General features: G+C 49.6%; 2 protein-coding genes and 1 long non-coding RNA gene across 8 annotated transcripts; all 3 read right to left on the bottom strand.

Moving 5' to 3' along the window:
* Window positions 1-2: 2 nt before the first annotated feature.
* pgghg (protein-glucosylgalactosylhydroxylysine glucosidase) lies at window positions 3-4,616 on the bottom strand. Its single transcript, XM_076028601.1, has 13 exons — window positions 4,366-4,616; window positions 4,071-4,281; window positions 3,289-3,724; window positions 3,093-3,212; window positions 2,429-2,560; window positions 2,238-2,349; window positions 1,986-2,058; window positions 1,768-1,904; window positions 1,557-1,690; window positions 988-1,083; window positions 818-915; window positions 505-728; window positions 3-385 (listed from the first exon to the last, which is right to left on the bottom strand). Exons 1-13 carry the CDS (start codon window positions 4,604-4,606, stop codon window positions 309-311), a joined length of 2,091 nt encoding a protein of 696 aa, XP_075884716.1. The 5' UTR covers window positions 4,607-4,616; the 3' UTR covers window positions 3-308.
* A 3,226-nt stretch (window positions 4,617-7,842) lies between these two features.
* On the bottom strand, window positions 7,843-24,839 carry LOC142889919 (protein phosphatase 1 regulatory subunit 12A). 6 transcript variants are annotated; one of them, XR_012927023.1, is made up of 26 exons: window positions 24,463-24,838; window positions 20,249-20,379; window positions 20,024-20,142; window positions 19,235-19,391; window positions 19,000-19,144; window positions 18,848-18,922; window positions 18,581-18,660; window positions 17,253-17,437; window positions 17,033-17,151; window positions 15,561-15,758; window positions 15,392-15,480; window positions 14,868-14,957; window positions 14,625-14,702; window positions 14,398-14,499; window positions 13,797-13,887; window positions 13,571-13,696; window positions 13,361-13,466; window positions 13,157-13,260; window positions 12,963-13,022; window positions 12,786-12,808; window positions 12,608-12,674; window positions 12,337-12,441; window positions 11,212-11,262; window positions 10,600-10,650; window positions 8,595-9,220; window positions 7,843-8,509 (listed from the first exon to the last, which is right to left on the bottom strand). XR_012927023.1 is itself a non-coding variant. In XM_076028598.1 (25 exons), the coding sequence occupies exons 1-25, from the start codon at window positions 24,742-24,744 to the stop codon at window positions 9,134-9,136; spliced, it is 2,697 nt and encodes an 898-aa protein (XP_075884713.1). In that variant the 5' UTR covers window positions 24,745-24,839; the 3' UTR covers window positions 7,843-9,133. The 6 variants fall into 6 exon arrangements, 5 of the variants coding, with proteins under 5 accessions (XP_075884713.1, XP_075884711.1, XP_075884712.1 ...); XM_076028598.1 differs by having other exon boundaries at window positions 7,843-9,220; window positions 17,253-17,413; window positions 24,463-24,839; XM_076028596.1 differs by having other exon boundaries at window positions 7,843-9,220.
* Window positions 16,012-16,887, bottom strand: LOC142889921 (uncharacterized). The gene is made up of 2 exons (XR_012927024.1): window positions 16,308-16,887; window positions 16,012-16,273 (listed from the first exon to the last, which is right to left on the bottom strand). It is a non-coding gene; the product is annotated as an uncharacterized LOC142889921 (long non-coding RNA).
* Window positions 24,840-25,002: the final 163 nt, after the last annotated feature.

Genomic DNA, 25,002 nt, shown 5'->3' with positions numbered 1-25,002 from the left:
CAAAAGCTTGAAACCTTTTTATTTACTGCGTATGACAGCGTCGCCACTCGCCAGAGATAGAATGCACACTTTTTGGTTTTTATTAAGATGAAGATGTGTTTGTGGTTTGACAATTTTAAGTGATATGAGGTGAGGTTTAGATTTTGAGAGTGAATTCATTGTCTTTCAATCACTGTCTTCATGTAAAATTGATACACATTTCTATGTCGATATCTTATTTGCTCATCACTTCACACAATGTCATTCTTCTCCTTAATACATCGGACTCATCAATTCAAAGAATATCATCAGATTTATGTGTTGCTGTTTCAGAAAGGCCAGCAGTGGGATGTCACAGCCATCTTGCACACAAAACCAGGCTCTCGTGGAATGGTCACTGGCTGCCCTAAATAAATTAATAAATACACGGACAAGAACATTAATATAATTGTGTGAACATAAATGTTTTGTTTCTGTGAGTCAAACAGCTGCTGGCTGCTCTGCCTTTTAGGTGTTTGTCATTACCTGGTTTGAGTGGGAATTTGCTCCCCGATGCCTTCAGGACGACCTGCAGATCACAGTCCTGAGCTGCTGCACCGCCTCCTGGCTGTTCTCTCAGGATCACACAAACCTCATCCTTTCTGAGCAGCCAGTCCATCTGATGGCCGAGGTAGCTCACGCCGCGGATGCAGAGCTCGGAGGCGTCGCTGGGCAGGAGTGGGGAGAAGACCAGGCACTCCCTCTGAACTCTGGCACCAAGACAGACAAAAATTAAAATCCACTGTTTCACTGCTGTTTGTTCTACACTTTCTTTTTTCACTGTGCTGCCACGGCTGACCTGAACCCCGTGTAACCAAACAGCACCGCCTGCAGGAATCCCCCCATCCCAGTGAGGAAGTTGACCGCCCCGGAGCCGTCCGACGATTCGCTCCACACCTGTGAGAGGAGGTGTGGTCAGCATCAAGAGAACCGGTCCACCCCGGTGTTGTCAGTTGATTGCTGGAGTACCTGGAAGGGTCCCTGGATGTTCTTGAAACACTTCTCCAGTAAGAGCAGAGCTCTGTCAGGCTCGCCGAGCTCCAGCCAACCAATCGCAAACATACCCTTTGAATTAAAAGTCCAAGCATCCAAATTAGCATTTTGAAAGGCCCCTGACATTATTGTTTTGCGGTAAACGATATACCTAAAGAGCAGCCGGCTGTCCTTAACAAGAAATCATAGTTAAAAAAAACAAACTTCAGAAGACAAATGAGAGCTACAGGAAGCTACTGCAGGTTTAGCTAATGCTAACAAGATTCGCACAGGCTCGGCGTAGCAGGCATTCTCACAAGACGCTGGAGGTTTTCGTCTGTTGACATTTTTCCTCCTCACCAGATTTAACATGGATTTACTATTTCCTCAATGATTCAGTTGTAGCAACCAGGCACAAACAGCAGTAACCCACCTTGAATGTGGAGTGTGAACGACAAAATGTTTGTCCAATCACCTTCCCGTACTAAACAAGCCCTATTTTATCAGTTTCTTTCTGCTGATTACAGTCACGATCGACTCTGCAAGACCTGCCAGCGTCTCCTCACCCAGGTCATGGCCGGACCGTAAGGGTCCATGACTGGCTCGTACGCCTCCAGGTCGTTCCTTCTGACCTCTGGGGACATGGCCAATCCCAGAGGGAAAGACAGCATCACCGCGTCGGCCTGTTTCACCTGACGACCTGGGAAAGCATGGACAGAGAGTTCACACTCGGCCATCGCCATCTTTGTGCGATTCTTTCTTAATGATTATTATAACCTTTGGTGTAGCCATCGAATTCAGGATGGTACTGGGATTCTTTGTCAAAGGGAATTTTCAGGTGCTCGGCGACGTGCTGCCATTCTGTCGGCGCCGGATGTTGGAGGAGGGAAGCCAGCTCAACAGCAAATTGGAGACTGAGGGATTTCAAAAGAAATCATTGTTTGCACCGTCGGTGTTCGCTGTACGTGTAGATGTCAGCGTCGGACTCCCAATACCTGAATTTGGCCACAGCGTTTGTGTACACAGAGTCGTTGACGTCGTAGTAGTACTCGTCAGGTGGCATCACACCTGAAGGGACAAAAAAGGACACGGAAGGTGGTTTGTTTTCTTTAATTGCATCCGTGAGTCTTAAAACAACGGTGTGTAGGATTTGGGAAGGGATTTGAACTCAAACTACTACAAGACACTTCTAAGCCGCCCAGAAACAGATAAAACTCTACAACACAGCCTCTCACAACTTCCTTTACCGAGGATGTGATACTGCTGGTCATCGGGGTTCCACGTTGCTCTGGAGACCCAGTAATCAGCCACTCCGAAGACCACTTGACTGCCTCGACCCTCTGAGAACACCGACAAGTCCTGCCACAAAAAGAACTAATGTCACCAACACCGATGCACATGCAGACAAACAAAAAACACCGTTGCCAAGTTGGATTACCTGCGTGAGGTAGAGGTATTGCTGGAAGGCTAACGCTACGTCTCCATTGATGTGAATCTCTTGTTGTCCGTAGACGTCCTCTGGACACACCTCCCTCCCCGACACGGCGCTCTCCCACGGGAACTTCAGACCCTGTGTGTGGCAGTTGTTGTCGTCCAAACGTAGAACAAGAAGAGGAAATTGAGTTTGTTCAAATCTACATCTGATCTTTGAGGACTTTGCTTTGAAGGTAACAGGGTCAGTCGTAGCCTTTTTTTTCTCCTGAGCTAATCACTCGCTAATGCAACAGCTAGCTGTTCAATATCGGTCATGTTGTCTGAGGTTTCTGCGCAAAACAGGATAACAGTTCTACTGTGTGTGCAGAGGGAAGGCCTTAAAGTGCAACATGCTACAGAATTAATCAAATCAAATCATTATGCAGATGAAACAACAGGTCAGTTAGCTTAGCAGGAAAACTCTTTCTCTACTTACTGATCATTTTAATTGAGATAAAATGCAGCTTGCTCATCAAAACGCATTTATAACTTTTCTGATTAGATCAAAGGGCAACATTAATGCTAGCTAGCCTTACTAGTGAAATAATGCTACACCTAAGTTTGCGATAGAACAAACTTTCACACTCTTCACTAAATTACTCACTCAGAGAGATACGTTTTCCTGATACCTCATGGCCTTGCTTTTGTGCATTGTGTTTGGCGCCATCTATTGTCCGCACTCGGTACTCCAGCACAGCGCGGGCCAGTTCGGGATAAAAGAGGGCGATGCCAGGGTAAACCCAGATGTCCTGTCACAGGAATGCAGAGTCGCTGCGATGAAAAAATCTTGAGGAAAGAAAAGACAGCGTAGAATGAAAGTCACACCTGGTCCCAGAAGACGTGGCCCCAGTAGTCCTGACCGTCCCCGCCGTTGGACAGCCCACCCGGGCTGACTCCGCAGAAAGAGCTGGAGGCGTCGTGTATGGACGGGAAGGCGCTGAGCAGGTAGAAGAGGCAGCCAATCACAGCTCGGCAGAGGGTTTCTGAGCCCGCCACCTCCACCGTGCTACGCAGCCAGAGTTCCCTCCAGGCCTTCTGGTGAGACGGATGCAGGTCGCCGGTGGCCATCAGCTCCAGGCCCTGGTCGAAGACGTCCTCGGCGCCGGCAGAAGTGTCGGCGGCCACCAGCAGGAAGCCCCAGCGAGCTGCGCTCTGCTCCGGCGGTAGCGTCAGACTGGAAGGTACGGGGGTCCAGATGAGGTGCACCGTGGAGCGAGGACCTCCTGGGAACTCTGCAGTCTTGGTCTGCCCCTGGATGTGTCTGATGGAGAGAGGTATGTGTCTGGTCAAAAGATTGGAATTGCATATCAAGTGGGAAAAAAAAGTGAAATTGTTATGGGACAATTAGACATATTTACTGTAAACACATCCTGTACCTGTGTGGTACTTTTTAAGACTAGTTTGCACTTTTGTGACGCTACACTTGTTTGTTTCTGTTGTTTCTTTAGAAACTGTGACGTTTAATCTATCTGTCCAAAAAAACGCAAGTGTTTTTCCCCTTTGCAAAACTGGTAGATGAGAAAAGGTAGAGGGAGAAGAAAAATCGCGATAATAATCACAATAATAATCACATGTAGCCAGTCAAATATCACACTGACTGCACTCGCCTTGCTCCTCTGTAATCCGGGCCGGGCTGGAAATCGATGTCTGCACTCTGAGGCGTGAAGGAACTGACCAAGTTGACGGTGGTGGGATCCTCGGAGGTCACCGGTCGCACCACCTCCACCTCCATCACCATCAGGTTGGGGTAGTGCCGGTGCGCGTACAGGTGCTGCGAGACGCTTGCCCCTTCCGTGCTCAGCGTGTGCGTGAAGATGCCTGTTGGAGACGACAGGACGGCAAAGAGTCAAACGGTTCACGGCGTGAAAGACTTTCCCCTCCCTGCATCGACTCGGCTGCTACCTGAGTGGGCGTCCAGGGTGTAGGTGTGCTGGACAGGCTCCTCCCCCAGCTCCAGCTCCACAGCCAGAGGGCAGGGCACGTCAGCCCGGTGACATTTCCCACCTTCGCCGTTGTAGATGCCACCCACGTGCATGATGTCGCTGTACACCCTCCATCCCAGGAGCCCATTGGCCAGCGGGGGGAGGAAGCGACGGTCGTCGGGCAGGGTGTCGGTGGAGAAGAGGTAAGGGTCGGAGGTCATGGTGAGGAGCGGCTAGACCTGATGGGAGGGCGGGAGTATGGGGTGGTGGCGTCCCAGATCTGGACCAATGAGAGACCACTTAGGAAGCACGTCACCCAGCAGAACACTTAATGGGCACGAGGCACTTTGGTCATTTCTGTTTTTCTTTGCACCAAAGTATCGTCCTAAACCTTCATCGTGTAAACAGCTGATCTCAACCTCCCAACTTTTTGGCAGCTCAACTTCTGCCTGATTAAATTATCAATCAGGCCGCGCGAAGGCAGTGAATCATCTGTCAGACATCTGAGTCTCGAGAGCCGAAACAGAAAACCAGCTGATGGAAAATAAATGGATGTTTCAACTTGAACATTCCGGCGAATTCAACTCTCTTTTTCTTCTCTCTCTCTCTCTCTCTCTCTCTCTCTCTCTCTTTTTTTTTTTTTTTTTTAAAGGGCGAAGCGTTTCACTCTCACGGGATCAGGAAGAAGCATATGCGTCCGAGACTAAAAAGAAAAAAGAAATGGTTAAAAGTTGCAGTAAATCCGACTTTACAAAACTTAGAAAGTCCTTTTAAAAAAAAGGTTCCTTCAGGAAAGAAAGTGAGTGTGAAAAGTGAGTGTGAAGCTCCGGAAAGCCGCAGGAAAACAAGTCGGTCGGACGGAAACTGGAAAACACGGTGCGGGTGTTATGAGTTCGGAGCAGGAGTCTAGACTCGTCGATGGACTGAACCGCTGATGGGGGTAAAAAGTAGTGACGGTTGGCCGAAACCTGATGTCTCTCAACCTGCCAGCAGGGGGCGCCAATGGCGTTTTTTTTTTCTTTTCTGGTTTGTCTTTCTTATTTCCCGGAATGCATGAAGCAGCTCAAACAGGTTTAAAACTTCAACTTCGACCCAGGCCTCTCCACCTGGGTCCACCTGAGTCCACCTGAGTCCTCTTCAACCCGGTGCTACGGCTCCTACCACAGCCCAAAGGCACGCACGTCAGGTTTAAACGCAGGTGTGAGCGCCCCCCTCTGTTGGCAGTTTGTCTTGCCGGTTGCCACCACTGCTGCCAATCTCTGTGTTTATATGAGGATAATTAAAAGTTCCACTTGGCTGAGGCAATAAAAATATTCTGCTGGTCGCTCCGAGAGTGTTTACTCCAGAAATCACATCACTTTCTCTTCCGTAAATCGTGCAGGTCTGCTCAACAGAGCCCTCAGGCAAGTGTCGCTCATGTCTGACTCCATACTCCTGCAGTCCAAAGTTATTCTCCAGGAATCTGATTTCTTGGCCGAGGTCAAACTTTTGGCCAATACCTTTCCATGTCTTCTTCGCATCTAGTTGTTCCACGGCTCCCCACCATCACCACTGGCTGAACTCTGCATCCTGCCCCTGCAGGCCTGCAGCCGTTCTCTAGAGGTTTTGGCCCGAATGAGATCCAGCTGGTGCCCCTCGCTTCATCTCGCTTCCTTCCCCGTCTCCTAATCTGTCCATGTAGCTGGTTTTGGATACCGAGACGAGACTGAAAAGGTCAGAGAAATAGACCTGACAACGTTATGGATGACGTCCATGTCAGGTCAACAGGAAAACGCAGGACATCAGGGTGCTACGATATTTTAACTGGTTTTGTTTATTGGTTAATATTTAACAACAAAGAGGGCAAAGTTTAAGATATGATATGTTGTGTTACGGCAAATGTTTTTCTTTTAATTTTATTTGAAAAAAAAAACAAAACTTGCACATACCGACAGAATTTGTCTAGTTTGTGTGTAATAGAAAAACAATGCTAAATAAATAAACACAAGTGCATTAACTTAATTTTATTGAATTAGGTAAACCAATAAAGTCGCAGAGAATACCCCATCCGGACCACTAGGTGGCGGCGGGCAGCTTTGAGAGCAGCGCCTGGCGCCCTGCCGGGGGTCAGAGCCACAAAGCCTGGGAAAAGCAGCGCTTTGTCCATATAAGGCTGCAATCCATCCGCTTCCCTCTTCCTCCCCGGCTCCCTTCCTCTGTCGTTCTCAGACCGGAGGGATATTTACAGAGAGCTCCTCGGCCGACCTGCCAGGCCTTATTAGGAGCTGGGCCCCGCTGTCGCCGCCGAGCATCCCTCAGCTCCCAGAGGCCGCCAGCTGCTGGATGAGCTGCAGCGTCTGCCGAGGCTCCGGCCGAGTGACAGCACCTCTGCCGGCTCCCCCCGCTGATGGACGGTCCACCTGGGAGCAGTGCCGGACCGGAGTCACCGTCCAAACACGCTGCGCTATGTTCTATCCCAGACTCCAGCTGAGCAGCCTCTCTGTGATCACTCACCCTCCCACCCTCCCACCCTTAAAAAAAGAAAACCTCTCGGGACCTCCAGAAAGCGGCATGTTAGCCATCTGTTTGCAGCCCGCCGCTGAAACTGTTGGTTTACTGGATCTTCCACGTTTGGGACGAGTACAAACACAAGGAGCCGACTCTGGTCACTAACCAGAGAGAGGAATATGTGCCCTTTGTGACATCACAGATGGAGACCGTGTGTTAAGGCACAGTTTCTAAAAAAAAAAAAAAAAACCCATACAGTGTGGAAGGAGATATACAGGAATTACGAAAGAGGATTAGCATCACAAGAAGTGAGAAATATACTACAGGAAGAATATTTTTATTCAAGTTTCATTTCGAGTTTTAAGTTGAAATTTCGTGAATGAAGTCAAAATTTCGAGAATAAAGTTGACTTAAAAAAATATGAAATTTCTTGTATAAAGTCGACATTAAAATAAGACGAAATGTGGAAATTGGTGAGTAGACTGGATGGAGGGTGGATTAACCCAGTTACCCAGAGTTGAAAGTAAACTGCTGAAAACAGGTGCATCCCACAAGGTTCACCCACAGTAGTCAGGAAACTGGCGAAAACAGAAGTACTCCGCTAGACTTGCACGCAGAGCCTTTTGACTTTATTCTTACCATTTTGACTTACTTCACATTGATATTAATTGCAAAATTTCGATTATATTGACGAAACTTTGTCTCTTTTACGTCAATTTTAATCTCAAAATTTCAACTTCATTCTCGAATTGGAAACTTGGGGGAAAAAAAAGTCTCTTATTTTTTTCCTCTTCTTGTGGCTCTAATCCTCTTCCGTAAGGACTGACATTTATCACTAATGTTATTGTTCATCACTGAATGCTTTGTGCAAAGATTTGTTTAACATCGAGATGGAAAACCTTTTACACAATAAGAGGCGCAAAACACACTGCAGCTAAACACGTCCAAATTAACCAGGCAGCCACTTCAAAACACTTTTTTTTTTATTATATCATCATTATTATTATAATAATTAGGGTGCAGACAGCCATTCAATATATTAGAAAACCAACATGTGAGCAGAGGCTACGTGGGGTTTTACTTCATAGGGGGAGGGGTGGGGTGCTGCTGAGGAATAATAATTATACACGGGTCATATTCATCAACACGCTCCCTGGAAGGAAGAGAGAAATTCAACACTGAAAAAAAAAAAAACAACACAAAAACCCCTATGAAAATAATATCTTTATCAATGGCAATAATTAAAGAAAAAAAATTGCTCCAACAGAAGCTCCATGTCTGTGCAACGACCTTTGACCTTTAGCTATGGGTCTCCCCCCCCCCCCGGGGGCCTGGCGCTGCTCTGTGAGGAGGGTTTCTGAGGCTAAAGTGCTGTGGTCGCTCCTGCCGAAGTCACGTGATTTGGTTTCCAGAGTGTCTGTGGTCACAAGGTAGGTAGGGGGGGAAAAAAAAGGAAGGTGTGGGTGTGGCTGGAGGGAGTGCGTAGTGGAGAGGTAGGTGGTGGTGGTGGAGGTGGTGGTGGGCTTAACACGCGTGTGTGCGCAGACGATATGACGCAGCGGAGATTCAGACGGACGGCGCCCCCTCCTGGCCAGGTGAGAAGGATCGTTTCAGGGCCGCTTTGTTTTTAATTTCCCCTAAGAAGACAAAAAAAATTTTAAAAAATAAAACAACAATAACAAAAAAAACAAACAAAAAACACTAAAAGTTGCTGCAACACACCTCATGTTTAAGCGGGTAAATTGTGATAAAGTGAGTTCATCCCCAAAAAAATAAAAATGCAATAAATACTCTTAAGTGGGAGCTGCAAGGCCCAAGCTGCCCCGTGTGGCCAATGTGGAATGTGCGTTCAGGAAGAGTGTGAATCACGCAGCAGCAGCAGCAGCTGTAGCAGCGGCAGCAGCATGTGGCTAGCTAGCTTGTCCTGCTGCTGCCGTCGCCGCTGGCAACCGGTGCTTCTCCGTGACAAAAGTTGGGAGTTAATATAATATAGTAATAATAATTATGATGATGATAGAAAACGCAAAGGCACACAAAAGCCACTCCAGCTGTTCGCAGGTGGGCGTCGCCGTCGTCGGGTTGCACCGTCGCATTTGTGTGAGTGGGACACGCCGCTGCCGGCGCTCCCTCGCTCGCTCTCTCTCTTTGGCACCGGGAGGAATGTGAGGAAAGAGAGAAGGATGGAGGAAGAGGAGGAGGAGGAGGGGGTGGGAGATGGTGGAGGAGGAGAGGGGCCCCTGGCCCTCCTCCCCCCACTCCGTCTATTTGGAGAGTTTGCTGATGACGCGGATCAGCGCTCCGTTCTCGTCCTTCAGACGCTGGTTGTCCGTCCGCAGGTCCACCAGGACCTGGAGGTGGAGGGGAAAAAAACAAAAAAAAGATTTAAAAAACAAAACAAATACAAAAAAACCCTGACAAATTAAAAACAGCGGTTTGAATTTCAATAAGTGCCATGCTGGCCGGATGGAAGAGTCATAAAGTAAATTGAATCTTAAGTGAACTTGTTGCATCACGGTCAAAAGATTTTTTTTTTTTCCAGCAGCTCAGCAGCTTTTTAATGAAACCAGATGATGGGGAAGATTTTCAGCAGCCAATCAGACGCAGGCGCACCGACATGAAGATTAGAAGACACTTCGCATGAAACTTCGACTCCTACCGACTGCCTGCCCCACACACACACACACACACACACACACACACACACACACACACACACACACACACACACACACACACACACACACACACACACACACACACACACACACACACACACAGTCCTGGAACCACTCTCGTGTTACTGCCCCACCCCCCCTTCCCCTCATAGTCAGGTGTTGGCGCTGCACTCTGAGGCCACTACATGTATGTGTGTTTTTTTTCCCCCGTCCTATTGCGTGGGAGGTTTTTAGGGGGATGCTGTGAACACAGGGCTAAATTTGCTGCTTGCTGGAGGGACTTGGAGCAATATGAGACCTGACAGAGAGCAAAACTGCTACTTGCTGCTTCAAATGGAGGAAAGATTTCTTTATTATATTGTATTGTATGTATTTATTTTAGGGCTGTCAAACGATTAATTTTCTTTAATCGCAATTAATCACAGAATCTTCATATTTAACTGCAACTAATCGCCGTTTGAATTGCATGAATTGAATTGCATTAACCCCATAATGTAAATTATTTCTTTCAAGAAATCGGCCAGATGGGCCGACTACGGGTTAGCAAAAGGGCAAAAAGGCTTAGGCCAGGTTCACACCAGACGCACATTTCTCCACGAGGGTCGACAAGGGTCGACTCTGTTGCTCTCTTTCGTGTGCAAGTGTGTGTGTGCGTGCGTATGTTTCCATCTCTCTCGCACTCTGTTGAGATACTGACAAATATAACGTACACAAATATGATCGCGTTTGTCAATCGCAGTATTTTATTTCAAAAATTGGTTTTATTTTGAAAATTAACCACGTTATTTAACACGTTATGGATTGTATTTAACTAATCGTGATTAATGCGGTTAACACTGAGAGCCCTAATTTTTTTATTTATGATTTAAAAAAAAACAAACAAACACGTTTAACATGTTGCAACACATTCAGTGTTTGGCCCGAAGAAAACGCGGTCAAACGTTGTAGAACATCAGTATGATGTCTCGAGCAGATTCGATAAATTCAAGAAAAAAACGAAACGCCGAGCCAAGCTGAGCCGGCCAAGCGGACGCGCAGAGTGCCCCTCTCACCTTAAGCTCCTCCTCCAGCTCTGCCATTCGCCGCTCCAAACTCCTCCGGCCCTGATGCGAAAGGGGGCGGTGCAGACAAGAGGAGGGACAGAGGAAGAGAAGAGGAGAAGAGAAGAGTGGACACCGGTGAAGCAGTGCTCCATGCAGGGCCCTACAAGCTCCGCCTCTTCTCCCAACCTCCAATTTGGCATAAAGTCACCGTTTCAATCCGCTTAAATGGCACTTTTTGACCAGAGTATAATTTCCATTTTGCCTGTGGGCTTTAGACTTTGAGCTGTGTGGGAAGTCTGGGCGGAGTTGTTGTGAAGTGATGATGCACAGCGGCTCCAACCTGTTGCCAGCTTCCACCGGAAACGTGGGACTTGGTAACAGGCTCCTCCTCTCTTTCGCAAAAACAGAATTTTTTCCACAATGTTTTTTGATCAATAACTGATTTTATATGTTTTTTTTTTTTATTGGCCGAATTTGCGACGGCGTCAATCAGAGCGTCCTGTTTGAGTGGAGGAGAGGACAGAGCAGCAGAGGGCGTGTGGCTGTGGTGAGGCAACAACAACAACAACAGCAACAACAGCAACAGCAGCAACAACAACCACAGGAGCGTCAGTGCCTTACCTTCCTCTCCTGCTCCAGCAGGGCTGAACAGTCGCTCAGGCGCTCCTGTCTCTGTCAGACAGCAAAACACATCATGGTCATAAAAACGGGGGAAAAGTAGAGAAAAAAAGAAAAAGAAAGAAGTGGGTATTGAAAATGGATGGATAGATGGATGGATGGTTGGATGGACGGATGGATGGATGGATGGATGGTTAGATGGATTGTGTGTCGCAACACTACACCTACATCTACATGATGGAGCGACACTCGCTTTTGTCTCACAATTACAGCTCATTAGTATGCCAGATGGACAATGTTGCTGCACCGCCCCCTTGCCATGGCAGGCGGCGGACATAATCGAACCTGAAACACGGGGCGAAATGTTTTATGTGTCTGTAGGTTTATTCCACATGTAAGTCGAGGGAAAAGCCCAAAGACAGATTAGAAGGACGAGGTGCCTTTAAATTTTTTTTTTTTTTTTTATCAAACGGATAAAAGACCAAAACCTTAAAAAAAACAACATCTCCAATAGAAAGATTTGCTATGAATCGCATTTCAGGTCACAGTCGTCCTGTCAGCCGTTTCAAAGGAGTTTATGTTTGTATTGCGGTCTATGGGAAAAATGCTTTTTGGGCCCATGGGATTTTTTTAGCTGCAGTACCTCGAGTGGCCACTGGGAAAAAACCACCACGGCACCATATTGCCAGTCCGCTATTCAGTTCTTATACATCCACGGTCCGCTCATGATCCGAATCGTCTGAGAAGCATTCAGGTTGGAGCTCGTCAGAGTGTCGATGCAAAGAGAATCATTGCCAATACTTGAGGGTGGGCCGGGAAGCTGACTCAGCGTGGGGGTGGGGGAGAGGGGGGGGGCATTGGGGCAGCAGCCTGCTGACGCGAGCCCCTCACTCAATCAGGACCGCATGTTTGTTTGCAGTGTCGCGCTGATGATAACAGGCCTCGGATGCTCAGAGGTTTTTTATCTGCTTTTCGACCCCACTCAATCAAAACAGAGTGAGACGAGGCCGAGAGGAGCAGGGAGGAGCAGGGAGGAGCAGGGAGGAGCAGGGACGTACCAGATGTAAACACCCAGACGGGAAAGACGGACGCGTGTTTAATTCATCGCCACGCTGGTTTCAACACTACCTGCGTGGCCTTCTCCAGGTCCAACCTGGTCTGACTGATGATCCTCTGGGTGTCCTGCAGCTGAGACTGGAGCTGGCTGTTTTCCCTGGTCACCTCTTCAAACAACTGACACACACACACACACACACACACACACACACACACACACACACACACACACACACACACACACACACACACACACACACACACAACACAGACCATAAATAGCAACTACCAGTGACAGACGACATTTTTCCACCGTGGCATTTATGAAACCCGCCCATCAAACCTTCTTATAGTCCCTGGAGTCACTGCCGCCGCCTCCCTGGTTTATGTCGTTGCACAAAAAGTTCGACCTGAGGAGGAGAGGTCAGAGGTCAACTGCTGTGAACGAGACTGAGCCGAGGGACTGAATGGAGAAGGGGAGGAAGAAAAAAAAAAAACAAGCAGGGGGGCAAAGGTCGTACCTGGAGCCTAAGTGCCTCACTGTCTGTAAACAAAGAAGAGGAAAAAACATGTAAGAGAGGAGAAGACACACACACACACACACACACACACACACACACACACACACACACACACACACACACACACACACACACACACACACACACACACACACACACACACACACACACACACACCTGTGGATCCAGCCCACCGCCTGGAAACTCCTCCTCTCCGCTGGGCTCGTTGTCGTCACTCTGCCGAGGCGCAGACAACAAACAAACAAGTCGTTAAGTTTTCTCCTCCGTCACCTTTGACCCCAAGCCTGCCGCTCCTCCATCGACTTCCTGCAAGGTTCTCAGCGTGTTTGGTGTCGGTGGCTCCCGGTTACCTCTCCGCTCCTCTGGGCCTTTCTCCTGGCCCGGGCCTGCCTCCTCTCGCGGCTCTCCCGAGCCCACCGCTCCGTCTCGCTTTCCCCCGTGCTGGCCTCCGCATCTGCAGCCAGGAGAACAGCGGCTAAGCATTCCAACCGGGGGAACAGGAAGTGGTAATCATCTTTTTTTCTTCTTTTTTTTCTCTTTGTATTTCTGGGCACCTCTCTTGTCGGAGGCCTGAGGCCGCGACGTGGTGCCGGCCGGCTGCGTGAGGCCCAGCAGGTCGGACTTCTGCAGGCTGGCGATGCGAGACCTCCAGCTCACTTCCTGCCAGGGACACGCACACGGATTCCACCGTGAACACACACACACGGATTCCACCGCTGCGTTACGCCCGACGTCAAGTTGGCACTTCCAGATCGCTTGCTCACCCCTTCCTCGGCCTTCTTCAGCTTGGCCTCCTTCTTCTCCTCCTCCTCCTTCTTCTCCCTCCCTTTGTTGTCCGCCGTCGTTTTCATGGTCTTCTCCGCCTCCTGCAGGTCCGTCAGCGTCACCCCCTGACGACCGAGAGAGAGAGAAAAGACGTTGATTTTTGAACTTTGAAGCATGCACGTGACCTCGGAGGAGGAGGAGGAGGAAGGAGGTGACCGTCGGTACCTGAGTGGACCGGCGGGATTGGCGTGCGTGGCGGGAGCGAGCTTTCCTCTGAGCCTCCGCCTCCTCGTCGCGCACCGGCGTCAGGTAGGACCTGAAGGAGTCGAGGGTGGCGTTAGATCAGTGGCTCTCGACTGGTGGAGTCTCAAGACCCACATTTGTTTTTTCCTTATCATGCAGTGACGTGAACGCTAGCTCACATTCTATAATTTATGGTGAATAAATAATTCAAATGAATGAATTGTATTGTGTGCCTTTCAAAATAAATGTCCAACATTTTCTCTTTAAATATGTATATTTTGAAATCCCTTCTTTCTGTCATGTCTTGTAAATAAATTATTGAAAGGATTGAATTGTATTGTGTGCCCTTCAAAATAAATGTCCAACATTTTCTCTATAAATATATATATTCTAAAATCCCTTTTTCTGAAAAAAAAAAAAAAAAAAGGTAAACTGTCTAAGAAGTCGCAACCCCATCAAAAATAGCTCTGCGACCCACTTTTGGGTCATGAGCCACCAGTTGAGAAATGCTGCCTTAGGATTCATGGCTGGCCAGGGGTCAGAGGTCAATCCGAGAAGTAGGAAGCGGAGGCCGAGCTCTTACTTGCGCCTCTGCTTGCTCTCCTGTTCCCCTGCGGTGGAGCCCTGAGAGTTGGAGGTGGTGACGGCAGACGGATCCTTCTTGTCCGTCTGTTCCTGAGGAAGTCTGAGGAGTGGGAGATGGAGGGAGGGGAGGCAGGGGAGGGGAGGGCGAGTATGCGACCGGTGAATCTCACGGGCAGACGAGGGGAAAACAGCGCGCATCAACACTTGTGTGCAAAGCTGGAGCACCTCGCCGAGGAGACGCTGTTCAGATGGCCGGCGGGGGTCACGGCGGGGTCATCCAGTCTCTTCCCACTGTACGATGAGCTGCACGGACACAAAGACAAAGGGCTCTTTCGTCTGCCTTCAACACTGCAGCGGGGCGGGGGTGGGGGTGGGGGTCGGGGTGGGCTGTGACTTGGCGACAAACAAGGAGAGACAAACGGCAAAGATGCAACGAGCGGCAGTGAGCGGTGAGCAGCAGTGACTGACCTGTAGAGCAAAGAGGGGGTGGAGCTAGTGAAATCATGTCCATACGGAGTGTAGTGGCGCCGGGTGTAAGAGGAGCTGCGGCTCAGCCAGCTGAGAGACACACAGACAGACAGACGGACGGACAGACGGACGGACAGACGGACGGACAGACAGAGAGACAGTCGGACAGAGGGACAAACAGACAGCAGGACAGAGGGACAAACAGACAGACAATTGGACAGACAGTCGGACAGAGGGACAAACAGGCAGACAGACAGACAGACGGACAGTCGGACAGAGGGACAAACAGACAGACAGACAGCGGGACAAACAGACAGACAGACAGCGGGACAGACAGACAAACAGACGGACAGGCAGTTGGACAGAGGGACAAACAGTCGGACACGGACAAAAAGACAGACGGACAGGCAGACAGACAGACAGACAGGCAGACAGGCAGACAGAGGTGTGGGTGTTGAAATATGCAAACTGAGACATATTGTAGTTTGACAAGCAGTGAGCTCAGCAAGGTGTCACAGCCCCACCTGTTGGTGGAGTTGTTGTCGGGGCTGCTGTCGGGAATACTGAAGAGTCTCCTGGTGGGGATGGGCGGGACCCTGGCCAGCCTGGGCTCCTGGTGAGGAAGGAGTTAAGGTGGGGTGAAGGACGTTGAATCGGGTGGAGGGTGGAGGGTGGAGGCAGGGGGCGCCGTACCTTGGCCTCGGCCTCGGAGCTCAGCCGGGGGCTGGAGGCGGAGCGGGTCATGCCCAGGCGGCTGTCCGGGGGTCTGCTGGGGTCCTGGTGGGCGTCGCCCAGCCCTGCGGAGCCCAGGGTCACGGAGCTGCCCGCCTTCCTCAGGGAGGTCCTCCAGGAGACCGGCGCCTCAGTGGACGGAGCCTTGTTCAGGTCCTGCTGGGGAGACGAGCGGAAGTGTGTTGGCACAACGAAGCACCACAGTCCGAGGCAAGAAAGTGCATGGTATCGCATCGCATCTCATCGCATCGCATCATGTCACATTAGGGCTGCGCGATTCATCGACTTTAAATCGAAATCAGATTTATTAGTCAAGACGATGTCAGAAAAAAGGAAAATCTTAAAATCGCATGCTTCCGGACTGCGCGCCAACTGAGTCGAGGCACGCCAGTGGAATGGTCCTTTTTTTAAATTATTTTTTTTAATAAAATGTGAAAGTTTTGCACTTTATTCATTCATCGTTGTTCAAGATGATAGAAAAACCTCTTATTTTTAAAGTGATGTTTGGTGAAAAACAGTTTGGGTTGTCACTTTATCCACAGGGGGAAATCATTTGTGTTTGGTTCTTAAGTTTTCACCTTATTCCCAAATAAGGGAACTTCCTCTTTGTTTATGGAGAAGCTCTTCATTTATAAAGTTAAGTTTGGTGAAAATGAGATTCTCACTTTATTAATCTCAAGGGATTTGTCTTTGTGTGGTCAAGAAGACTGTAAATGTTGTCACTTTACTAAACCCAAGGAGGATTTACAGTATCTTTCAGTTGCACTTCATTCCCAACAGGGAAATGTGTTTGCTATTTTTCTTTAAAAAAAAAAATCTAAATAGAAAATTGATTTTTCAGAGAAAAAAAAAAAATCGGGATTTTATGTATCATATCGTGTCATATACCGTATCGTATTGCATCATATCGTATCTTATCACATCACAATAGATGGTATCTCTCTTCCCCAGCTGGGAGCTGGTGTGATGAACCGTTGTTGGCTCTAGTTTTGAACCAACAGGGTCACCAGGTGCGTTCCTCCTGACTAGAGTTGGACAGAGAGTCACGTGACAGAGGCAGTGAGCCTCTGTTTACAGACATCTCCTCCCTCCCTTGTCCCTCCGGCAGCAGCGAGCCTGGTGCTGCTGGCTGTGTGAGAGCGCTGGGCTGGCGGGATGGAAGCTCTGCCTGAAGCCTCCTCAGCCCCAATTTGTCTCATCGGCGGAACACAGCTGCTTCTTTACATCTGGCTGTTATTTTTAAAGCAGCGCTGGGTGACGTTGGCCTTGTTTGGTCAGGGTAGTTCTGGCCCCCCTCCCCCCTCCCTCCTCCAGCCTCCCAGCTCCTCTGCTTGGGAACCAGCGCTCCCAGCCCGCAGAGGGCTCTCTGTTTATCGAAGCGGGGAAAATGAAGGGTTCCGAGTCGGCCGCTGTGGGAACAGCGGGTTGGTTACCTTCTTTGCTTGGCTGGCGGCGGCGGCGGCGCTGCCAGTTGACATGGAGGTAGGCAGCAGGCTGCTGGTGTTGCGTTTGTTGTTCAAGTTGTTGATGAGCTCTCGGTTTTTCGCTTTCTCTGCAAGAATTTACACAAATAAATGAACCGATCAATCAATCGGCGCCCTTGGAGGGGAAAAAAAGACAATCCGGGCTCCGCCGCGAGGCTCCGCCTCTCACCTGACTCGGCGTCGCTCTCCGATTCGCTCTCCTCCTCGGAGCTGGAGCTGCTGGAGGCCTTGGCCTGGCCGGGCGGCGCCGCCTCCTCCTCCTCGTCCTCGGCGGGCCCGCTGGGCAGCGGCGGGTGCTTCTCACGCTCGTGCAGGCAGATCTTCTCTTTGCTGCTCATACGAGAGATAGAGGTCCTGCGGGGGCGGGGCCATGGCAGGGTGGAGGAGCAACAACAGGTGACATGCAAAGGGGGGGGGGGGGGGGGGGAGGGGAGGGGGAGGGGCGGAGCTGATCAGTGAGGGCGCTCATTCCACGTGCAGCCAATTAGAGCGTGCATGCGACACGTCGGTGGGTGGGTGGGAGGGGGAGGGGGGGTCACTTCCTGTGACTCGTTGCTGCTCCATCACCGCGATTCTCAGCGGTTCGCTGGTGTCAATTGGAGGCGACGCTCTGGTGGTGAACCAGCAACTGGCACACGCTCATTATAACAACATGAGTGTAAAGCGCAAAGAAAAAGAAACTTCTGGGTTCAAATATTAATGTGCACATCCAACATATGGACATTAATACTTTAGGTCAGATCTTTTTTTTTCCTTTCTTTTTTTTCCAAACTTGTCTGATGTGAATAAACCGGTGCAGGTGCAGAATCTGTCAGAGGCTGTGGAATGTGTCCGGGTTCTTACGGCAACTCTATTAGGACAAACTACATCGCGGTCGGACAGACAGATATATAGATAAATTGATAGATAGTTACTATATTATATCTTTTTTAAAGATAGATAGATAATCACAATCTATATATATATATAGATCTATCTATATCTATATATACAAATATATATAATAGATAAATAGAACGAACAAACGAATGATACATAGGTGTCTATCTAGCTATCGTTCGTTCGTTCGTTCGTTCGTTCGTTCTTCCGTTTGTTTGTTCAAACGCAACGTAGTTTGTCGTAATAGAGTTGCCGTATGTGACATCGTAGGCAGTCGCCTGACATACGGCAACTCCGTCAGGACAAACTACAACACGGTCGAATGAACAAACGGAAGAACAAACGATTGTTCATTCTTCCGTTTGTTCATTCGACCGCGTTGTAGTTTGTCCTGACAGAGTTGCCATAAGACCCCGGACACATCCCGCAGCCCCGGACAGATTCTGTACCGGCACCGGAAACTGATTTTGAATGGTTTCTCTTTTTTTGGGGCGGGGGAGGGGGGAGTAACTCTGCATGCAAACTAGGAGGTAAACTGGGATTACTGGGAGCAGTGCAGCATCTGCCCAGACACGCACACACACACACACACACACACACACACACACTGGCACTGACCTGCGTGGGCGAATGGGTACCATGGAGATCTGCTGGTTGGTCTCAATAACAGGACTCTGTTTCTCCTTCTCGCTGCGCAGCTGAAGATGAATATAAACAGAAAAGGCATAAACACACCCGGCTGTTACTCACGCCGGCCGGCCGCCTCGAACACTCGCCATGCCCGCGCGTGCGCACACACACACACACACACACACACACACACACACACACACACACACACACACACACACACACACACACACACACACACACACACACACTCACAGCATTCTGCTTCTTCTGCAGCTCCTCCAGGGTGTCTGCCAGGTTCTCGTCGGCGACGTCCAGCGGCGTCTGGCCCTGCGGGTGGAGACATGAGGCGCTCAGACGGGTGAGCCGAGTGGAGGAGGGAGAGGAGGGGGCGGAGCCTCACTCACCACGTTGTTGACGGCGCCCATGTCGCACATGTGGTCGGCCAGCAGCGAGCACACCTCCTCCTGCCCCCAGTGGGCGGCGGCGTGCAGCGGCGTCCAGCCGTCGGCGTCCCGGCTGTCCACCTCCACCTTGCCCTGCAGCAGCACCCTGGGGGCGGAGGGGTCGAGAGAGGTCAAGAGAGGTCAAGAGAGGTCGGCAGAGGTGCTGACACGCTGCTGGCGTGGCCCCGGCGCTCACTTCAGGACTTCGATGTAGCCTTTGGCCGACGCCACGTGCAGCGCCGTGGCCTTGGTGTTGGGGTGGGGCTTCAGGGCGCCACTTCCTGCCAGCACCGCCATGGCGTCCTGGAGCATGATCCGCTCCTCCTCCTTCCTGGCCTTGTCCACGTCGATTGCTGGCAATGCACACACACACACACACACACATTAAAGCTCCCATACTATAAGACATTAGCTGCGTTTCCATTACAGTTTTACGCAAAATAAAAACGATATTTCAAAAATTCCGGCAAAGTACAATTGTGATTTGTTTGCTTTTGCTTCTTTACCTTTGTTTGCTGTCAAGAATGGTTGTTACATTTTTCTCTTTGATAACTTGCAAAAAATATTCCGTCTCCTCCTCCGTCCAAACACAACGCATCATTAGCACTCGGAGCAAACTGGTCACATGACAGTGTACGTCACGTTGGGTGACATGTAAATGCGAAAAAAGTGTTTGCATGACGCTTTTGCGATATACCTCCATATCAATACGTCTGAGAAACCACCTCATGAGAGCGTCAAAACATTTTCGCGATATTTGAGAGGTTTTTTTTTTAATTTAGGCGTTTCCATTGCTAGGTTCTTAATTGCAATATTTGGGTTTTGCGCAACTCCAGGGGTAATGGAAACGCAGCTCGTGACAGAAACACAACTATCTTTGCACATCTGCTCTTGCTTGCTTGTATATAAATTGACTGAATGTTTTTGTAATTACTGTGATTATTGTATAGTTGCGTTATTATTATTATTATTTTTAGGCCATTACCTTGTTTCTTGATCTGCTCCTTCAGGAGTCTCTCCATGGCGTCCTCGGTGGCCACGTCCAGAGGAAGCTCTCCCTCGCTGTTGACCGCCCCGACGTGGGCGCCGTGCTCGATCAGGTACCTGCCAGAACAAAAACACAGATCCGTGAGAGACCAGAGCAACAGCACCGGGCTGGTGGCACGGGCCGGGACCGGTGCCACGCGACTGCCACCGGGTGGCGACTCACTTGGTGATCTGGATGAAGCCGCAGGAGGCGGCGGCGTGCAGGGGCGTCCAGCCCTCGTTGTCCCCGCGGTTGACGTCGCTGCCGCTCTCCACCAGGAACTGAACCATTTCGGCGTTCTCATCGATGCAGGCCTGGCGAACACACACACACACACACACACTTTAACAGCTGTGCTGCATCACAGGACTTTTAGTCTAGCACCCAGAGTCCAAGATTTAGTAATTTCAATGAAGTTGCTCCCCTAGAGCATGTTTTTGACTTCCGCATTAATGGGCCCATTGAGCATGCAGAGTAGTGCCACTTCCCATCATTCCTCTGTAAGTCACATGATCTATTCGGCCAATCAGAACGATTCGGGAGAACGTCACATACAGACACGTCAGAACGCAGCCAATCAGAACAAGCCGAGACACAGCAGCGCGTACAACATTGTGACGTCACGCTGAGAATAAACTTTTTTCTGCTGATTTTCTCGCATTCATAATTTAATGAACAACAACTAAAAGACCATAACTGAAAAATCTAGAATAGAAAGATTTGCCATGAATCATCACAGTTTCAGGTCACAGTCGTCCTGTCAGCTGCTTTGAAGTCGTTTATTTTTCTATTATGGTCTATGGGAAAAATGATTTTTGGACCCATGGGATTTTTTTCCTGCAGTACCTCGAGTGGCCACTGGGGGGGGGATCGGTGTTGCCAGTAGAGTATCAAGTTCTTATAATACATCCATGGTGGAAATTCTCTCAGACCAATCTCTGAGAAATACAAGCAAAGTAAGAAGATCTCGGAAAGCACCGATCTTTTTAGCAATGCGAAAAACAACCGGACCAATTGGCATCGTTTGAGGGGAAAAGAGGCGGGACATTTTGCCGGCAGTTCCGAAGAAGGAAACTAGCGTGAGAAGAGCGAGTTGCTTTTTTCCCCCTGTGACTAACCAGCTTTGGACAGAGTTCAATTAGACTGCGGTAAGCATCAGCACACGTCAGGTGTTGCCTTTCGCAGAAACGCGTAACAAGCCGACACACAACCGAACGAGAATCTTTGAAGAGGCTGAAAGGAAAACAGTCGGTCTGAGACTGCAGACTATAAACTGGCCTGAAGTGACGTTGAGGAGCACTGACGCAAGTTCCACAGCGAGACCATTTAGCCGCTGGTCCTCAGGCACAGAACCCAGTCCCGAGACCAATCCCATGAGGAGCTCATGTTTTACAGCTCAACTGTTATTATGGGATGCGTCGCTTCAGTTTTTTTTTTTTTTAATTTGGGGGGAAAATAAGAACAACCAACCAGCTCAAACCAAGACAAAAAAAAACAACAACCAGAGGATTTCTTTCAAGTCAAACGCAAAGACTCTTTTACTGACTTGTCTCCTGAGAGAGCAGGAGAGAGAGAGAGAGTGTGAAGGGTGTTTGGGTTGAAGTGAATTAACAGCTTGTTAAAAACACTTGGACAACGTGAGGAGCCTTTCAAAAATACTTAATTATTGCTTAAATATTTAATTAAAAAAAGAACGAAAAACAAACATCCAGAATTTTTTTTTTGTTTTGTTGTCGCGATTAATAAAGTCGGCCAGTGATGACCCTGCACAGGTTGGCACCAGACATACCATAAAGCACAATGGTTGGAACACTATAGCATTAGCATTCATGATTTAAAAAAAATAAATAAAATCTACTCTTTGTTTTCAACAAACTCCCAATAAAAATTGATTCGATTAAAAAAAAATGAAATAAAAAAACAAACAAAAAAAAACAATTCATTTCAATTAATTTTGAAAGACACATTCTTGGAGGGCTGTCAGCTTTGCGAGCTGAGAACAAAAAAGACCCAACACGACTCCGCCTGATAAAAGACAGACGAGATATTTTCTGCTCACATTCAAACACTGCGAGCCGAGGCCACATCAGTCAAAGGTCGGCACTGACAGCGTGCGTGTGTAGAGCCGACAGCAGCGCGTCCGTCAGGCCGACTTAGGCCACCTCCTGTAAGAGGCTTTGAGCCAGCTAATCACGGCGCCGCTGCTGCGACGAGTCTCCGCCCCCTCCGTCATAATATAATTAGCCCAGGCAGGAGAGGGCGGCGGCTCCAAAGTGGCGTCGCCCTCTGCAGCTCAATGAATGAATGAATGGACAGAGGGCACTTCTGGCACCCTGGGTGAAACACACACACACACACACACACACACACACACACACACACACACACACACACACACACACACACACACACACACACACACACACACACACACACACACACACACACACACACACAGCAGGCCTCCCAGCAGACTACAACAGCGCCTCATCAAGTGACTCATTGTGAACGTCGGCCTTTTCGACAACGGCAGCTCGCGCCGTTCCAGGAATGTTTTCCATTTCTTCATGCGAGATCCCCAAAGTCCCTACAAAGAGGGGTGAGGAGGGGGGCAACGATGAAGAGGGAGAAGGACGGTCAGCGAGGAGGAAGAGGAGGAGAGCGGAGCTTTGGATGAAGAGGAGGAGGAAGAGGAGGAGAGCGGAGCTTTGGATGAAGAGGCTGGAAAGTTTTGGAGAGCGAAGGAGGGCCTATATTTAATTCTGGTCTCCAGGCAACCATGCAGGGGGCGAGGGGGAGGTTGGGTCCGGGGGTGGTCCTGGTCCTGTGTGTCGGGGGGGGGGGGATAGCCTGGTGGGGCCGGATCACCCAGCGTCCTGGCTACTGGTGCAAGCCGGGGCCAAAGAGGGGACAGCTGCTGCCGCTGCTGCTGCTGCTGCCGGATGACATCAGCGAGCAAGGGGGCCGGTCAAGACACTCAGTGGAAAATTGGAAGACGTCGTCACGTCACTTTGAGGGGGGAAAATAATAAAGTGAAGCCACAGCCAGCGGCGGGACGGAGCAGCGATGTGTTTATGATACATATGAAAAAAAAAAAAAAAAAGGAGCGGGAGGGAAGGGGAGGGGAAGGGGGGAAAACTTGAGGCTGGAGGGGCGGCTGTGACAGTGATGCTGTCCAGACTGCTCCGCTGTGTTATGACTGAAGTTTTAAAAAGCGGAGGGAAGCCAGGGAGGGAGGAGGGTGTTGGGGGGAGGCTGCTAGGGCCGCAGCGAGGCAGGAACCAGCAGAGCAGGAGAAGCTGCTGGAGGGACGCGCAGCATCCGTCCTCACACCTCCTCCAAAAATTCCTGGACCAGATTCTGTTTTTCCTTTCCATTAAAGACCCCCAGTGGAGCAGCTTTGCATCATTAAAATAAAAACATGGAAAACAAATAATAAATAAATAAATAAATAAATAAATAAATAAACATGAAGTTCATAACTAGAAATATTAACATTAAAATTGACATTAACACATTAATGCTGAGTCCCAGCTGGTAACCCTCCCAGCTGGGACTCAGCTTCCTGTTTGGAGGGAAGCCACAACAACCAAAAAAAACACTACACACCGCGGTCTCAGGTGGCGGAAGCAACACCTGCCCTGGGTAGAGTCACTCCAGAGAGGTTTCACTACCCTTTGTGAGGTCATGACTGTGCAGACTGTGAGTGAGCAGCAGAGCAAAGGAAGGACAGTAAAGGACTTCGCTCACTCCTGGGTTAGTTCACCACACACACACACACACACACACACACACACACACACACACACACACACACACACACACACACACACACACACACACAAATAACACGGAAGCTTCAGCAGCAACGCCGAACCCCTGTCAAGGAGTACCAGCCCACTTTTGACCAAAAGTCCTCTTATGCTCGACACAAACACTCGTTAACCAGGATGATCCGGTGACTGGCGTGTCACTGACAGCCCGACACAACACTGACTCTCATGGTGGGAAGATGCCTTCAGGATCCAAACCCTCCTGGATGCCAGTAGGAATTTTAAAAATAAAATAAAATAAAACTCAGCCGACGGGCCAATGAAGTGACCGTGGCTGCGGCCGCAAAGAGCACCAATAAACACCGCAGACGGATGTCAACGCGATGTGTTCGCGGTTAAGCCGGCTGCCACGTTGAAAAAGCCTCGACTTTGCGAGGTTTTCTGTAGTTTTTTCCCCCCTCTCCAACTCCTCCAACTCCTCGGTTAGCGGTTCTCCGCCACGAACCAGCTCTAAAACTTTAGCCGCTAGCTTTCGCCGCGGGCTGAACAACCAACAGGCGGCCGAGGCTGCACGGCTGCGAGTTCCGCCTTAAAGCGGGAGAAACTTTTTTCCCCCCCCTCTACCTGGTGAAGCGCTGTCAGTCCGTCAATGTTGGCGTGGTTGATGTCGGCTCCCTGCCGAAGCAGCGCCGCCACCTCCTCCCGGTCCCCAGCGGAGCAGGCGGCCATAAACACCGCTCCCTGCGCGAAGCGGACCTTCGACCTCCGCGAACCGCCGCCGCCGCCGCCCGGGCCGCCGCGGCTCTCGGCGCCCGTCCGTTCCGTCTCCGAGCCGAGCCATCGCTGCAGCTGATCCTGCCGTCGCTGTTTGGCAGCTTCGGACCGGGAATGGTCAGTGGCCGCCATCTTCCCTGGTCTGATTCAGCTCATGGTACGAGGAGAAGCGGGCTGGATGGGCTGGATCGAGGACTCCTCCAACCCCTGGCTGCGCCCCCTGGTGGGCGCTCACCGGAAATGACTGTTGAACTTCATGACGAACTTCTGGGGATTTTTTTTTCTTTCTTTCAGTGCTGCGTTTACGTGCTACTATGAAATCCCAAACTCCGAACATATAAATGTGTTTTCAGAATTATTATTATTATTATTATTATTATTATTATTATT

Source organism: Nelusetta ayraudi, unplaced genomic scaffold (genome assembly GCF_046127955.1).
Source record: "Nelusetta ayraudi isolate G7.1 ecotype Tasmania unplaced genomic scaffold, CSIRO-AGI_Nayr_v1 ptg000026l, whole genome shotgun sequence".
Classification (NCBI taxonomy): domain Eukaryota; kingdom Metazoa; phylum Chordata; class Actinopteri; order Tetraodontiformes; family Monacanthidae; genus Nelusetta; species Nelusetta ayraudi.
This window is presented reverse-complemented; position numbering and strand designations above follow the sequence as displayed.

Coding starts and splice junctions, on each gene's coding strand:
- pgghg (XM_076028601.1), bottom strand. CDS start 4,606: ATGACCTCCGACCCTTACCTCTTCTCCACCGACACCCTGCCCGACGAC. Junction 2,350..2,428: donor AATACCTCTACCTCACGCAG/GTAATCCAACTT, acceptor TTTTTGTGGCAG/GACTTGTCGGTGTTCTCAGA. Junction 916..987: donor ACATCCAGGGACCCTTCCAG/GTACTCCAGCAA, acceptor CTCCTCTCACAG/GTGTGGAGCGAATCGTCGGA.
- LOC142889919 (XM_076028596.1), bottom strand. CDS start 24,744: ATGGCGGCCACTGACCATTCCCGGTCCGAAGCTGCCAAACAGCGACGG. Junction 20,143..20,248: donor GGCTTCATCCAGATCACCAA/GTGAGTCGCCAC, acceptor TTGTTCTGGCAG/GTACCTGATCGAGCACGGCG. Junction 19,392..20,023: donor GGAGCAGATCAAGAAACAAG/GTAATGGCCTAA, acceptor GTGCATTGCCAG/CAATCGACGTGGACAAGGCC.